This window comes from Myotis brandtii, unplaced genomic scaffold (assembly GCF_000412655.1).
Source record: "Myotis brandtii unplaced genomic scaffold, ASM41265v1 scaffold112, whole genome shotgun sequence".
Lineage (NCBI taxonomy): Eukaryota > Metazoa > Chordata > Mammalia > Chiroptera > Vespertilionidae > Myotis > Myotis brandtii.
The window spans coordinates 438,068-455,916 of record NW_005353838.1 but is presented as its reverse complement, the minus strand read 5'-3'; the positions used below and the strand labels follow the sequence as shown (position 1 = coordinate 455,916).

The window sequence follows — 17,849 nt, the reverse complement described above, 5'->3', positions numbered from 1 at the left end:
TTATTTAGTAAGTGTTAAAGTATCAGGGACTTAACATTTAACAAAAGTTAACTATTTTTAAAATTATTTCTAATAATAAATTAAATCTTGGTCCTCCTTCTCTTCTCCAATCAACAAACATTTATTGGGTGCCCACTATGTCACCAACATAGAAAAACAACCATGAGTAAGGGAGCCACTCTTCATGAGTTTTCCTTCACTCCTGCATTAGAGACATGCTAAACTAAAACCTACTATTTGAGTGACTCCCTTAGATAAACATATTCACACAGTGATAGGATTATTGTCCTATCGATGAAGAACTCCTTTAGTTTATAATCTATTCCTAAAAAAAAGAACTCTTCCAACTACTTCACTAATTCCATTCTTTTTACTAATTCCCCACCCTAGCCACAAATATGATTTCTGGCATAAAATGTTTTAGGAAAAGTATCACTACTGTAGAAGAATCTAGTTCTGTCATCTCCCTCTTCTCTGTGATTTCTCTGGACTCTCTTTGGTTCTCTATTGTGTTAAAACATTCTTAGGAGACTATCTTATTCCCTTTCAGATTTTTAAATCTAGCCTACCTTTGGCTACTTAAGAAATCTGGTATCACTAAATAGCACTCCAAAAGGGAATTTTTAGTGCTTCTCCCAGAAACAGAAAGGAGGGTGAACATAGGTTGATTTATGTCCATGTCTATTGTCAAGCTGTGGTTAGAGAAAGGTGATTAGGTTGTATTTCATTGGTTGGGGACTATGAAATAACATTTTGCTTATCCCAAATATTTTTTCTCATCTTTATCTTTCTGGAAACTCTTAGGTCAGGTTGTTGCCCTGTTAGTCTGAAAGCATCTGGATTCTAAGCCTTAGAATCTTGGGGGCATAACTACAGCTAGTCTATTGTATTCTCTTCCAAGGTTCATTCCTGGGTTTGCACTAAAGCTTGTTGGACCAGGTCTAGTAAAATTTATTTTTAAAGGCCAACTAGCTGTCAAACAATTATCATCTCTCAAGGATAAGATGCAGATTGTAAAAAATCTAAATTTACCTGACACGGACACTTTATCTGCTAATCTATTTTCACTTGACTCTCCATTTGTTTTCCTTATTTCCCTGGGTCTTTTTTTCCCTCCCACCCCTTAAATATATACTATAGGTGAACTCTTCTGTACCCTGACACTGACTCTCAAATTTTCATCTCTAGCACAGAGCTTTTCCCTGATTTTCAGTCCCATATATGTTTTTTGCTTATGGGAACTCACTGGGAAGTCCTACCAGCATATCAAATTTGTCATGTCCAAAATTAAAGAAATTATATCCCTAATTCCCATCCCAAATCTATCCTTCCTTTGTTAATGTCATCACTTGACCCACATACCCCCCATTCTTCTCTCTCTCTCACCAAGTCCTACTTAATACCACTTACTAGTACTGGGCATATTTTTTTTTAAAAAATATATATGTTTTTATTGATTTTAGAGAAAGAGGAAGGGAGGGAGAGGGAGAGAGAGAGAAAGAAAGATAAATATTGATCGGTTACCTTCTGTATGCACCCCGACTGGGGATCGAACCTAAAACCATGAGTATGTGGCCTGACCAGGAATTGAACTGACCACCTTTCAGTGCATGGGATGATGCTCAACCAACTGAGCCACACTGGCTAGGGTTTCTGAACTCTTTTGAATCAGTCTTCTCCATCCTTCCTGATCTCTTAATTTTTTTTTGTATCTATCAATTTTACTGGCACTAAGAAACTGATTGTTCTAAAGCATAAATGTGATTATAATCCTTCCTTAAAATATCCAGTTCTTTTTTTTTCATTCTATTCAGGACAAATTGGTAGATTCCAAATTATCTTTGTTAACTTGCCTTTAACTGACCTCCCAGCCTCACCTCCTACCATTTCAAACCTGTGCTTTCCCTTTCTGCTGTACGCAGGATTGACCATGGCTTTTCATGCCTTTGTATCTGCCATTCCCTCTCTCTCCTCTCTCTTGTCCACCTGCCTAAAATTTGCTTATCTTCAAGATCCTGCTCAGCATGACACTGCTGAGTGTCATCTCTGGGAAATTTCCTCCAACATTTCTCTTTACCCTCCATGTTGCTTTCACAGTCTCCTGTGATAGCACATGTCATGCTGCTTTCTAGTTGCCTGTTGACATGCCATGTCTTTGCTCCTTAAAGGTAAGAGGTATCTTTAATTTTATAGTCTCAGCTTAACAAAACAGTTGACATTAGACACTACACAACAATTGTGTGGCTCTCAAACTCCTTATATTGTGTCTTTAAACCATGTATAAAGCTTAGGAGGGCATTTAATCTTTACCTGAAGCTCTTAAAGTAACCAAAGCTCAGAAATATTGGCATCTCATTTTCATGGGCATATACATCATTAGTTGAGGTATTTTCTGGAACTAGTATCCATTTCATACTAAAAAAAAATAATTTAGAGCAGTCCAATTAGAAATAGTATATACAATTAAGTATGCAAGTTCTGGCATTTTTGTTTATTCAGTTTAAAATGCCTTGCTAAAGGCCAGAGACTCCATCTTTGAACTTAGTTTTCTTATTTTAAATTTAATAATAACTTTGGAAGATAAAGGGAATAAAATGTCAAAGTTAGTTTTCACTTCTATAAATGATATTTTCCTTAAAATATGTTTATGGAGGACAGGTCTTACCCCTACAAATTACTTGAATAATTATAATGGTGTATGGTATGTAATTGTGTACTAAAACCCTTTCACATTACTTTTTTTTTTTTAAAGCACCATGTAGAAAACCCTCACTGTGATTCAGCCTGTCATGGATGCCCTTTTTCTCCCCCTCCTTTCTTTTGCTCCCGGTGGCCTATATTAGGTTTTAGTAAACATGTTGCTCTGTTTTTAGGGTCAAGAGCAAGCAGTATTTTATCAGGCCAAATGCTGCTTTTATAATTTGATGATCTCTGTTGCCTCTTTAGAGATACCACAAGTAAAGCTTAATGCATTTTTTTTTTTTGCTACTAGATTTTGTATTTTGTGAGATGTACTTTTGTATTTGAAAATGGCTATTTTATAACAACCAATGCTCTTAATGTTCTAGTCTTAATTGGTTTTGTCAGAATTCAAAGTACTGTCAGGTCAGCAAATCTGCGAGAATGTGTTTACTTGTTGGTGATGCTGCTTTTTAATATTAATTGGTTTAGTTGGAGTAAAGGTTCATAGGTTATGGGCAAACTTCATAAAATAAAAAGCAATCTTTTGAATGAATGGCTGATAGTACCTGTCAGTATACCTTTGCTTTTTTATGGATTCTCCCTTTCTTTATAACCAGTTTAATGAAATCCTTTGCCCCCTTGATTATTAAGTTAAGATACCTGTTATTTTAGACTCAAAATATATTTGTAAAAGTAATTTTATGCATATTATATAATAGCTATTTGCCAGAGTTAACAATGTATTTTTTACTGGAGAAAAATCTCTAATATTTTATTTATTATTTTTTGTTAATATATTTTTACTAGAGGCCTGGTGCACAACATTCGTGCACTGGGGGAGGAGGGGTCTTTCAGCCCAGCCTGCACCCTCTCACAGTCTGGGGCCTCTCGAGGGATGTCCAACTGCCAGCTTAGGGGAGCAGGCCTAAGCTGGCAGTCGGACATCCCCCGAGGGGTCCTTAGCGCTACCGCAAGCTACCGCAGAGGCAGGAGAGGCTCCCAGCACCTCTGCTATGCTTGCCAGTTGTGAGCCCGCTGGCAAGCCCGGCTTCTGGCTGAGCAGCACTCCCCCTGTGGGAACGCACTGACCACCAGGGGGAAGCTCCTGCATTGAGCATCTGCCCCCTGGTGGTCAGTGCACATCATAGCGACCGGTTGCTCCACCATTTGGTCAATTTGCATATTAGCCTTTTATTATATAGGATTGATTTCAGAGAGGAAGGGAGAGGGAGAAAGAAATATCAATGATGGGAGAGAATCATTGATTGGCTGCCTCCTGCATGCCCCCTACTGGGGACCAAGCCCACAACCTGGGCATGTGCCCCTGACCGGAATCAAACCCGGGACCCTTCAGTCCGCAGGCTGACGCACTATCCGCTGATCTAAACCAGCTAGGGTTCTAATATATTTTATAGTCCTAATAGATTGTGGTTAATTATATTTGTGTTCTTCCAAAAGTATAATTTGCCCCCTGGTGGTCAGTGTGCATCATAGCAACCGGTCGTTCTGCCATTCAGCAATTTGCATATTACCCTTTTGTTATATAGGATAGGAGTATATTGTTTGTAGCTCTTGTTGAGTTGTTGGTTGAATGAGTGAATTGAACCATGCTGATAGGAATGAATAGTAACTAATGTCATTTATCATTTCTGTTTATAGGTATTACCATTTAATGAAACCTGCTTGCCAGCAAATCCATGATAAAAAATATAATTAAAAGCGGAAACTATAACTGTTATTTGTCAAGTGACAAGCTTTTAATGTCAGAATGACTCAACTAAAGCGACTAGTGAAATTACATCTTAAAAGACATTTTCATAAAAAGTTCTGGAAGTTTGGTGCAGTAATTTTTTTCTTTATAATATTTTTGATTTTAATGCAAAGAGAAGTAAGTGTTCAACAATCCAAAGAGGAATCAAGGATGGAAAGGAACATGAAAAAGAACCACAAGATGCTTGATTTAATGCTAGAAGCTGTACACAATATTAAAGATGCAATGCCAAAAATGCAAATAGGAGCACCTGTTAGGCAAAGCATTGATGCTGGTGAGAGACCTTGTTTGCAAGGATATTACACAGCAGCAGAACTGAAGCCGGTTCTTGACCGCCCACCTCAGGATTCTAATGCACCTGGTGCTTCTGGTAGAGCATTCAAGATAATCAGCCTAAGTGTTGAAGAGCAGAAGGAAAAAGAACGGGGAGAAGCACAACACTGTTTTAATGCTTTTGCAAGTGACAGGATTTCTTTACACCGAGACCTTGGACCAGACACTCGACCTCCTGAGTATGTTGAAGAATATTCACTGTCTTCTGTTTATCATCAGGGCTTGCAGGGGAAGGCTGTTAGCTAAGGAAGTTGCTTGTTCTTTAGCCACTGTAAGGGGAAAAGAAATCACCAATTATCATTTATTTAATCAGTTTTAATTACTTTTTATTTTTCTTATTGAGGCCAGATAGTCGTATCTATTTCTGGTGTGGCATTGGAGATGTGAAAAGTTATTGTCTTAGAAATTAGAATATTGAATTCTAGATCTGACATCTATAGAATCACAAATAAATTCTTTATTTGAAACACTTTAGTTTCCTCATCTGTTAAGAAAGAAATACAGGACAGTTTTTATGGAAAATATGGGAGTTGTCTCCATTCCTCTGTGTATTACTGTAGAATAGAAATGATTAAAAAGTATGCCAAGACTTTGGAGCTGTTAGATAGCAATATTTTATGAATCAAGTCACAGACTTTGTGGTTACTCTCTGTGCTATAATTATATTTCATTATATTTAAGAATGCCCTGTGTTTTATGACCTGTCTTTTAAGGGACAATATTGTTATAATTAGTAATTCAACTATGATTCTTTCTCTAGAGTTTTTTTGAATAAGTCCCGGTATTATAGATCTGTTTCCCTTTAGCTTCTGAGAAGTCAAGATTGCTTTTTATTGTCACTTTACTCACATGCTTATTTCAAGTATTTTGATTAAGTTTTCCTCCAGCTTCCTTTATACTGTTTGTCCTTAGTTAATGAACCATTTTGTTATCTTTGAGGTAGTGGTCAAATGCTCTGTTTGAACTGAAATAGCTAAAATGAATTTCTAGTGCTTTCAAACCATCTATAGATTTGTTAAAATTGTAAGACAGAAAACTGTAAGCAAGTAGTGCTACATATTTTGCTTTCTGGTTATAATAAAAATATATTTGGAAGTGAACCTAAAGAAAAGGACTTAGGTCTATTGCTTCATGCATATTTTTCTAGATTTATGATCTGATCATAAATACCTGCTCCAACTATGAGTTCCTTAATGTTGAAGTTGTGTAGATTAAATTTCTGTTGCTGTATTATTTTTATTTTAATTTTAAAAATCCTCACCCAAGGATATGTTTTTATGAGAGAGAGAGAGAGAGAGAGAGAGAGAGAGAGAGAGAGAGAGAGATGCATGAGAGAAACATCAATCAATTGCCTCCTGAACTTACCTCACTGGGGATCAAACCCACAGCCTGGGTATGTGCCTTGACTGGGAATCAAACCAGTCATCTTTTGGTGCATGGGATGATGCCCAACCAACTAAGCCACACCATCCAGGACTGTCACTGTATTATAATCTGTGTGATTCAAAGTTGGGTTGCTCATCAATATTAAATAAATGTGTAAAGAAATAAATGAATGTCTAACAAATATTTTAGCTGTTATAACAAGGCACAGTTTTGTTAAGTTAAAACGTAGTATTGCACTTCACTGATCTGGAGAAATGTCTTGACTGAAAATCAATTCACATCACAAATGAAGAAACATACTTTTTATTCTTTAACATGATAATCAATGCCAGCTCAAGATAAACTTCCCCCCCCAATATAACATTTAAAAACTACAGTAATATTCAATAATGTTTATCATTAAGTAAGTGGGAAATAACTAAGCACGTAAAGAACTTTTTTTTTTTTTGGATAGGCATGGGTACCTGTGACTGTGAAGAGTTGGTGAAGACTTAATACTTTGCTACTTTAAATTTAACCTATATCTGCAAGGAACACATTTTCTGAAGAATTCCTAATCTTTTCTTTGCTCATTAGAAATATAGGTCTAGTTTCTCCCAAAACCAGATGTGACTGATTGAGCACTTTCCTATTTGCCAAATCTTTCAAATGGCTTGACTAGAAATATGCAGTCACTTTGGCAAGTTATTTTAATTTCACTACTTTAAATGACATGTGAAACAGTTTTTAAAGCATAAGTTTAACATGCTAATTGTTTCCAAATAAATGAGGTAATTTCATTACCCCTTGCATTAATGATATGACATGACAGTTTTATTTGATATTAGTGGTTATCAGTTAAGCAAATAAAGCCTCAATTAAACCAAGGGAAAGCATTGTAAGATTAAAATGATAACATTTTATTAGTGTGAGTTTTTGTAAAGATTTATACTTTAAATCTTCAAGACCTTTTTGTAATTCTTGATTAATATTACATTACTTAGTCACATGGCAAATAAATGTAGGGAAACATTTTTTAAAATCTTGAAAATCTCTCCCCAAAATGCTTATAATACAGGAAATCATAAGGTTTCTTTTTTTGTTAAAAAAAAGAAAATATGGAGTTTTTCATAATTTTTACTTATAGTTTATCAGCTTATAAACCTTTATGTCTGAAGATACAAGCTTATATTTAGTTATTTGTTTCTGTGTAATTAAGAGTACTATATAGGAAGAGGTAGTTTATGTTTGGACATTATTTTTAATTGGTAGTTTATCCAAAATTCAATTTAGAATAAATAACTTGCTTACATCTATCAATGAGGGTGAATGTGATTATTTGCTCTGACGATATATGTATATTACACTTTGAAATAACAAATGCACTAGAGAGTAAAATCACTTTCACTCAGTCAATTCCTCTATTTTTTCTATCCGGTGGTGTTGATACCCTCTCAATACTTTATTCCCAGTCTAATTTTTTTTTTTATCACTACAAATATTCCACCCTAAAGACCTCCTCTTAGAAAAGAATCTAAGACACATACATATTGAGGTCTGGATATAAAAGTGGTTAATGAGAGTTTGCAGGATATCTTCTCCCAGGGTGGCAGTCCCAGGCCTCCCGTACCATCCTGGAGGCTCTGGTTTCCCCATTGGCCCTGGCAGAGGGGCTAAAGTGCTCTGGGCCCTTATCTCCATGATGAATGATTTACTTCCTTTGTGTTTGACCAGCACTTGTTCACACACTGTACTTACAGTGCCTTTTGACCGTGTGGGAGATTTTTGTACTCTGTTGTCTGAAATTATACAACCACTTATGGTTTTTAAGTGAACTTAAAGATAAACTTATTTATTTATCTTTTCCATATGTTCCAGGTTCACTATGATTTTACAATGTTTTGAAGCCCTCTCCTATATGTTATTTCATTTGATCTTCACCTCAATGCAATAGGCCAGGGGACTGGAGGCTGTACAGGTCCTCCCACACCCCGATGCTTCATATGAAGACAACTTTCACAGAGGAAGACATTGTTATAAAAATGAATCAATTTATAACTATTGTTTATAGCTAATGGGTAGCACAGTGCCATTAACCTGTCAAAAATTACTAGTGTTGCTCTCCTTGTGCCTTTGATGTTTCATGTGGTAACAGAGCACAGGACTAATAACATGGATTTAGGACTTTTATTTTAAATTTATAAATGTATTTTTAAAAATATTTAAAGTGCCTTGTCTCATTTAATTAAACAGTAGATTGGATTATTGGAGCAAAATCTTTGCTGAATAATGAAAATCATGCATAGCTTTATAGTACGCTATTTTCCCCCTATTGTTTCAAATATAGATTAAGTAAATTGATTAAATAAACTTGGAAAATATTACATACTTAGGAAAGTATCTAATTTAAGATAATCTGTACATATATGAATATTTAATTAAATTGCAGTTTTAAAAATTACAAATAAGAAAAATGTATGATTTCCACAAGGAAGGAGAAAAACTTGATTTTTATTTGACCAGTTACAAGTATTTGTCATTTTTATAGGTGGTCTCACTTGTCGGTTATTTTCCTTATTGAAAATGTTATTTTTATGTAAAATTATACTGTTGAAAGAGTTTACAATAGCATGTTCTCATCTTTGACATGCAATACATATCAGTGGCCATGATCTAGGTCTTGTAAAGAATTTTGTTTTGCTCTGCTTATGTTTACACAGCATTAAGATTATCTTACATAGTAAAAAGTCACAGAAAACTATTCACTACCATTTCTATAGTGATAAAGGTTAAATAATAATTTTGGTAATGGCATAGCTATGATATAAAGTAATAAAATTCATAATTGTTCTTCTACTTTGACCTTTTCTAGATGTATTGAACAAAAATTTAAGCGCTGTCCTCCCCTGCCTACCACCAGTGTCATAATAGTTTTTCATAATGAAGCATGGTCCACGCTGCTTAGAACTGTCCACAGTGTGCTCTATTCTACGCCTGCCATACTGCTGAAGGAAATCATTTTGGTGGATGATGCTAGTGTAGCTGGTAAGAAAGCATATGCAAATTAGGTTGTTTCCCAAGTAAATCCATATGGTGTTGTCCAATGTCTATTGAGTTATATTGTACCCTCAGATGCCATTTCAGAACTTGAATATAATAGTTTGGATGCTATATATGGTGGATGAAAGTAGAATCCAAGGGTGTTGATATTCTAATATTTTGCAGTTCAGAAATGTATAAAACACCATTGTTCATAACTTTGTAGTCTGAAATGTAACACTTATAAGGAATATCTGTAGTCATTAAGAGCACAGACTTGAGCCTGGAGTCAGACTTCCTTGGTGTGAATCCCAGCTCTGGTCCTAACCCTCTTTCCCCTTACCCCCAATGCTTTAGTTTCATTATCTGTAAAGTGGAAAAAATGCCATATCTCATCAAGTTTATTGTATGATATGTAATTAGTTTATATACCACTAGTTTAAGAAGCTTTCATAGCCAATTAAACTAAGATGCTATTGATTATAAGAAGTATTCAATTGTGCAGTTTATAATTGAGGAAGTACATAAATAGTATATAATTCTTAGGGTTGTTTTGAAAATTAGATGAGTTAATATAAATAAATGTAATTAATATAAATAAGTAGTTAAAAATTACTGAGTTATCACATCCTGTTTTAGTTTGGCTCTTAAATTTTTCAATATTGTTTGCAAAGTTAGCCACATTCTTTAATACATAGCTACTTAAAATTAAAGTCAAGAGGCACTTACTAAATTACACATTTTAAATTGGAATTGCGAGGCTAATTCGACAAATACTCTAATTTGCTAAATTTTCAAACATTACAAGCATTTTAAATACCAAACAGATATAGATTGTTTCAATGATTACGACATTTATTCCTGAATGAATCATAGTTTGGAGCCAGATTCTTTAAGGACAACTTCCAGCTCCAACACTAATTAGCTGTTTAACTCATCTGTAAAATGGGGTTGGTATTCTTTCATCAAATCCAAAGCAATATCTGTGGTAAGATAAACCATTCCTTTATGTGTCATGAGAAGAAAAAAAAAGATTAAGTGACATGTTATCAATTATAAGCTGTACCAAGACTTCAGAAATGGTAATAAGTGAATAAAACATAAATTATTAACCTGTTTATTTCTAATATACAATTACTTACTTATTTAATAATTTCTACATATAATTCTAAACCAGTGGTTCCAACCTTTTTTCTGCCATGCCCCACCTAAGCATCTATATAATCCTGATGCCGCCCCCCCACCCCGCCCTTGACATATAATTCTTACTAGAGGCCTGATGCACAAAATTCGTGCAAGGGGCTTGGCTGTGGTGGCCGCCTCTGCCTCGGCCCCCGCCACCACAGCTTCATCTGGAAGGACGTCCAGAAGGACGTTCGGTTAATTAGCATAGTACGCTTTTATTATTATACAGTATTCAAAAAATGAACTCCTATTCAGGTGGAGGAAACCTTAAATGCCATTAACTTGGTCTAAACAAGCTTCCAAAGAACATGGCATCCATGAAAGAGAAAAATAAAAGAGCAAAAGGACAGTTGAAGTACTAAGGAAGAAATCACTAAGAATTGTTAAAATGGTGCTGGTTGCTCGCAAGAAGCCATGACTAGTGCTTCTTCCTTTGATTACATCCCAACAGGTGATCCTTAAAACCCCCTCTAATGCCAAATTCCATGGTTCCATTCAGGGGTGGGGAACCTTTGTTCTGCCAAGGGCCATTTGGATATTTATAACATCATTCGAGGGCCATATACAATTATCAACTTAAAAAGTAGCTTTCTGCATTTGGTCAAACATTTAATTAACTCACACCTAATGCCTTGGCAGGGCCAGACCAAATGATTTCGCAGGCTTTATACCACCAGTGGGCCGGATGTTCCCCATCCCTGCTAGGTGAATTAATTCTGAACCTTTAAGGTTACAAAGCATCTCTCATGCTCATACTCATGGAAAGGCAAGAGGATAGGACTTCCCATCCTGTGCATTGATGCAGGAACTCTCCCAAAAGAGTTGCCAAAGCAAAAGAAGTTTAACTTCCTAATCTTCTTGAATACTCCAGTGAATTATTATCAAGTGGAAATGCATGTAATTAAGGTGGGTGGAAGGCGGGAATTGAATTATGATAAAACTCATGCCTGCTGATGTGTTTGATGACAGAGGAGAAAATCATAAAGGGAAAGATGATGAATTTCTGTATTTTCTTTGGGAATAGCTGACTTAGAATCAATGTAATGAAAAATTGTCAAGTGAACACAGAATAGCACAGGGGAAGGATAAGTTTCTGATGGAAATACATTAGCTCACAGCAGAGCCACACTTTCAATTTTGATCTCCAGGGGGAAAATACCACCAAAAATGTATTATTTGGAGAACAACTACGATTATGTCACTTTCCTATCAAAAAGATTTCAGTGACTTTTCTTCATTTCCTACAGAATAAAGTTCAGAGTTCTGAGCATGGCCTTTAAGAACTGTTCTAAACTGACCCCAATCTCCTTCCCAACCTTATTTCCTACGACACTCAAGGTACACATATGGGCATATATGTGTACAAGGCACACACACATCCACACCCCAGTACACTGCAGACTAAGGGAACCTTACTTTCCCTTCCCCAAGATATTAGTCTTGATTAGTATTACTTTCTTAAACATAGTACCCAAATGTGGGCACCTTGCTCATGCCAGAAAGCCCTGCCATGAATCACCAATGATCAGATTCCAACCCCATCTAAGGCCCAGTTCAAATATCTTTTCTTCTATCAAGTTTTTTCCCCTAAGCCAGAGTTAATCTTTTCCTAACTAATCCCATGAATTTTTTTTTTGTAGATGGCAATTAGTAATGCTTGCATTACTTAACAATGTCTTGGTATTAGTATTGATGGATTTTTTTTCTTTATTATCCTCTAAAATCTTTGAAGGCAGAACTCATGTCTTATTTATTTTTGTAGCTTTAATAGTGCCTGGTATAGTGTATTGTATGATACTAGCTTTAAAAATAAATTCCACTTTTTCCTTTAGCTGTTGGGAAGCTCAGAACTAAGTTTCTAGCTCAATTGCAGTTGCTCTTCATGTGGGCTTTCTAGTACAACAATTCCCCACCTTTCCTTACTTAACTCTTATCCTTGCATGCTTGTTTTATTGTTTTTGTGTATTGGACCTTTTTATTATAAGCTACCCTAAATCCATTTTGTAAGTAGGCAGGTAGAAATAATAGCTTATAAAGATTGAATTGGAGTCAGTGTTATATGATGAAGTTAAATGTAGACTTAAGTTATCAGATGTTAGCACTGTCCAGGGGGAAGCCCGGGGAGATACAGATAAATGAAAAAACAGATCAGATAAAGATAATAATAACACCTCTATTTAGATGTGCAGCCCCTAGAATTTACATTTGATCTTCCCAGAAATTCTGTGAAGAATGTATAAGATAAGAATCTCCATTAATCTTCATTTCATTTATTTGGCATGGATTGAGGCAGACTGAGACTCAGAGGCTAAGTGTCTTGTTCAAGATCACACAGACAACTAGAAACAGCACTAGCTATAGCTCTTTGAAATTCTTCTTGTTTTCAGATCTATTTCTGTGAGTACAAAGGGTGTACAAAGGGTGAAATATGGTCAATGAATATCCATCACAGGGCCTGATGGGCTGGAGTGGTGGGCTCAGGGTGGGAGTGGCTATTCACTGCTAATATAGTTGTAATTTCTTATTTTCTCCATCTGACTTCCAGCCTGTGTTGGAGAATAGATTGCTGTTTGGCTTGGTTCATAGAACAATTATGTTTGAGGGTAGATCAGTTAGATACCTTTGGCTGCAGATAACCAAAAGTCCAACTCTAAGTGGTCAGAAATATAAGGTTATTGATTGATTCCCATAATTAAAAATCTAGGAGTCAGATGGGCTTGAAAGTGTATTTCATCCAGTGGCATCTACCTCCTGTTATTCTCTTGACCTCACTCTTTGTTGGCCTCATTCTCAGGCCAGTAACAAAAGGTAGCAATCTTTGTAGGCCTAAAAAAAGAAAGGAGAATAACTTCTTGGTGTTTTCCCAGGACAAGAAAACTTCACCAAACCCCTAGCAAACTGTCCTTGCATTCCATTGACCACAAATGGATAATATAATCATTCCTGAACCAATCACTTGCAAGAGGATGGAATTAGTCTCAGCCAACCAGGCTGAGTGGGGTCAGTTTCTCCTGAGTCACAGGGGTAAGCAGGGGAGGTCGGGCGTGGGTGTATAGGGGATGGGAAGAAGCATTACCTGATCAAAATTGGAGTATTGAACTTCTGCTAGTTTTCCCTTCTAAATAAACACACCCTCTCCTTTCTGCTCTCTCCTTGGGCTATGCCTGAGGCACTTTCTCTAGCTATAGCCCTGCTTTCCTTCCCTCCCTCCTTCTCTCTCTTTCTCCCTTCCTTCCTCCCATTCTTTATTTATTTCTTCTTTCTTTTCATTCATTCATCAAATATCCTTTGCACCAGGCCTTGTTCTAGACACTGAAGGTACATAGATGGTTAAGACACCGCTGTCCTTCATCTAGGATCTTCCTTCTGTCATATGTGGCCAGTATCCTGCAGATTCAGTGAGCAGCGCCCCTCAGGTGTCCTACAGAGACTATCAGCAGATAGAACACAGCCAGTCCTGAGAGTTATGGCACTAATCAGGAAGTTTGTTTCATTTAAAGGAGAGAGCAGCGAGGCAAGGAAGACTGATTTTTGTCCACCCAGAACCGAAATACCACATTAAAATGCCTCCTAGCACCGAGAGGTTTGTCCATTAAATTTAATTAAGCTTTCTTTAGAATCACATGTCTCAGGAGATCTATTACACCCGGGGGACAACGCATTTGCTTTTCCAGCCTTTGCCTTGCTCTTTGCATTATTCTTTCTTTCCAGAAAACCCCTGTGCCTCTATTGTTTCGCAAAGTGTTCATATTTAGTGGCCAAATCCAGGCATGTGAATCGTGGTAATTCTTCCGGAACAATCCTCCTGCAGTTTCTGGCTTCAACCGCCTCTTCAGCAAGAGCTCTGAGGTCCATGAGCTTTGTTTTCTCTCTTAAAACAGAGTGCCTCTAACGGAGATTTGCATTGTTTCAAGGACAGCTTCTCCGGGTCTCTGAGATTCTTGAATCTCTCAAGCATCTCAGACATTCTAGAAGCTGAGATTCCTACTGAGGGACCAGCTGGGAGAGGCATGTGCCCAAGCCAGCCTCAGAGTGGGTGTGAATTCCTCAGTTCCAAAAAGGAGCAATTCTGTCTGATGGGCTGTCTGTGCCAATGCTTACCCTGGCAACTTTCTTGGTAGTGGAACCCTGGCATGCTGCAGGGGAAATATTTCAGTGCTTCCCAGCCCTGGGGACCTGCTCCATCCTTCTCCTTTTGGAAAAATATGCCACTCAGCTGCCACATTAATGCTGTTACCGAGAGCAGCCACTGACACCCCAAGTGACAGCATAACACATGCATGCACACACACCCTTCCCCAAAATCACAGGGCAGAAAGTTGAAGGGATGAGTGCTCCAGCCAACACCTGCCATTTCCCAAGGGTGTTCCCAGAATGTTAAGTATTTGCAGGGGCTCGCAGGGCAGGCACTCTGGTCAAATGTGCAGAAGAAATACGGGATTAAACAAAATAAACAGGTTTACTGCAGGGCTTGTTGGAGCTGTTAATGTGCTAATGTGCCCTGTGAAGGACCAGCGGGTGTGGGAGGAGAGGAACCACAGTGTTTGTGTTTTCCAAAGTAATTTGACCATAGAACCTTTTTCCTTGGAACATCATTTACACGGAACTGGTATTCAAGGGAATATATACAAACCCTCCTTGATTCTTGCTCATTCCTTCTACTATGAACACACTTTATTTTTGGTGTCTTTCTGTTGCTTTTGAAGCAGGAGTTCAAGGTATGCCTAGTGAACTGGTGGGGTGGACCCTGCTGGAGACTTCATTACAAGAGAAATTGGTGGCTTCGTGGGAGAGAATGCATCCTAGGAAGGAAGGAATGAGACAGACAAACTTGAAGTGGCAAAGCCTGACTCATCAGAGGGAAGATGCAAACTAGAGCATGGCGGTATCTCTCAACTGGCTTTGTCTTCTGTGTTGCATTGAATATATGTCTTAGAATGAAGGAGAACAGCAGGACTAGAAATAAACAGTCAGGTTTGCTTTGGGGTCCAAGCAACACAGCTCTGGGGCCCTCTAATAGAATTCAACACATAAGAGGGGAAATTGCTTTCTCTCCTATTTTGCAACAGAACCCTGAGTGATTCTGTTCTGTGCCTCTGCTGGGTTGGAAGGACTCTGGAGCAGGGGACCAGGAAGAAATATCAGATGACTTGTGGTTACGAACAGGAGGGCTGACCTCTCTTGTTTGTACACAGGTGTGATGCTTCTGGGGAATCTCTGGGATAATTGTTGACCACAATCCTGTGGAAGCACGTGGGACACGAGCTATTTGGGCATTATTGAAAATGAAACTCAATTTGTGCTCCTAGGTTGGTGAGTCTTGGAGAATTTGATGATTAGTTAGGATATTTATCTTTCAGCTTTAACAGAGAACTGAGTAACACAAAAAATAGTAAAAATTGCAGGAGGGAGGGGGGTAAGAGATCAACCGAAGGACTTGTATGCATGCATATAAGCATAACCAATGGACATAAGACACTGGGGGGTAGGGGAGGCCAGGGGATTGTCAAGGGCGGGGAAAAAAAGGACACATATGTAATACCCTTTGTAATACTTTAAGCAAAAAAAAAAATAAAATAAAATAAAGAAATATACAAAAAAAGTAACATGAAGTATATGAAAAAATAGCAAATAAAGTTTCAAAACATAATAGAAAACTGAAATGCATAAATATATCACAATGTATATTTATATACTATAGATGAGGCCCCTAGAACCATAAGAAATGCAAGAGATTCACTGTTAATAACTCATTCTAGAATTGCCTCCCTTAAAAATCAAATTGCCCCCCTGTGGAGTGTGTGCCCCATCTTAGGAACCACTGTTCTAAACACTCCTGTGGTTTCAAAACAAAATCTCAGTGAATTGAAGTTATATTCTCAAGTTACATTAACATCTATGTGGAATCAGGTTGCTTATCACCTGGGGATTTTTTTCTTGGATGTGAGACATATTTACCAGATGGCAAAGTTTTTATAAAATACGTTTTTATTGATTTTTAGAGATAGGGGAAAGGAGAAGGAGAAGGGAGAGATTGAAACATCAAACAGCTGCCTCCTACATATTCCCTACTGGTGATCCAGCCCACAACCCCAGGCAGGTGTTCTGACTGGGAATTGAACCATGACCTCCTGGTTCATAGGTTGATGCTCCACCACTGAGACATACCAGTTGGGCCAAATGCGGAAGTTTTATAACTCAGGTCCCCTACATACAGTTAAGCACTTTATGCAGATCTCTGATTTGAATCTTTAATCCTCTTACCCAGGCTACTTTACCACTCAATTGTAATTAACTAATTTATTTACTGCTTGATCTGTTCTGAATTCTTCTTATCCTTACAGTTTGGACTGCAGCCCATAGAGTTTAAAGTGACATCTGATTAACTTCTGCATACTTCATATGTTTTAGCTTTAAAAAACAAAAACCACTTATCTTAGAAATCTTTCCCTCTTTGGTTTCTTGAACTTGATTCACAGATAATTTTTATTTTGCTTGATTTTTCAAGTAGTGAAGCAATAGGGGAACAGTAAGGCTACTTCTCAAAAGTCTTCAGTTGAAGGAAACTTTATTATTTAATTGCACAAAGAACATTAATAGAAGTAAAGGAAATAAAAATGAAAAGTGACATCTATTCATAATCTTCCTGTTTCAATTATTTTAATCTTTTCCTCTTTTAATCATTATCTAATATAGAACGTTTATCTAATTATACCCATGTCATAAATCCAGTTTTGAAGTCAGACATGTCACAGAACATTATTAGCTCATTTATTTTGCCTTCACAATTTTATTTTTAATGACAGTTATGGACTAGATGCATTTTATGTAATCATTCACCTTTATTCACCTCATTGTTATTCTATATTACACTGCAATAAATATCCTTGTACTTCTGTTTTTCTTCTTTTGAATTATATCTTCAGATAAGTTAGAAGTAGAATTGCTTGATCAAAAGGGTGTGAATATTTTTATAATTCTCTATAGCAATTAAGAATAGATTTGGGTTTTCTTGGCAAAGGCTATCTTTGCATACTAATATAATTCGTCTTATCGAGTCAAAGAGCTGTCTAGTAAATACCCACTGTGGAAAAATGTGTCTCTACTTGCTGTAAGTAGCTTGTGAAGTAGAAACCACAGTCCCTGATTTCAACTGGCTTAGGGAAAAGCAGCAGAAGTATGCGATAATCAAATAACAGATGTAAAGGGTGTTCCAAAATTCACGCAAGAAGTAATTTTGATAGAAAACACCGGTTTATAATTAAAAATTGTAAATTTTTTACTGATTCATAAAGTATACAGTATAGGGTTATGTATGGAATAGCATATCGGGTAAATGGCCTCCACGGCTTTGCTGGCACATACCCACTCTTGTTGAAATTTTATCATGTCGTGATAGCGAGCACCATTAACTGTTATTGCCTGAGCAGCCGCATTTTCGAAGAAGAATGATCCGATGATGCCTCCAGCCCAA

The 17,849-nt window shown here is 37.0% G+C and overlaps 1 protein-coding gene across 1 annotated transcript in view; it reads left to right on the top strand.

Annotated features, from left to right (window-relative positions):
- Positions 1-4,325: 4,325 nt before the first annotated feature.
- Positions 4,326-17,849, top strand: part of GALNT3 (polypeptide N-acetylgalactosaminyltransferase 3) — a 34,424-nt gene continuing 20,900 nt past the window's right edge. Inside the window, exons 1-2 of the mRNA XM_005857527.2 lie at positions 4,326-4,965; positions 9,024-9,196. Of these exons, the coding sequence (XP_005857589.1) occupies positions 4,451-4,965; positions 9,024-9,196 (688 nt within the window). The 5' untranslated portion in view covers positions 4,326-4,450. The remainder of the gene's footprint in view (positions 4,966-9,023; positions 9,197-17,849) is intronic.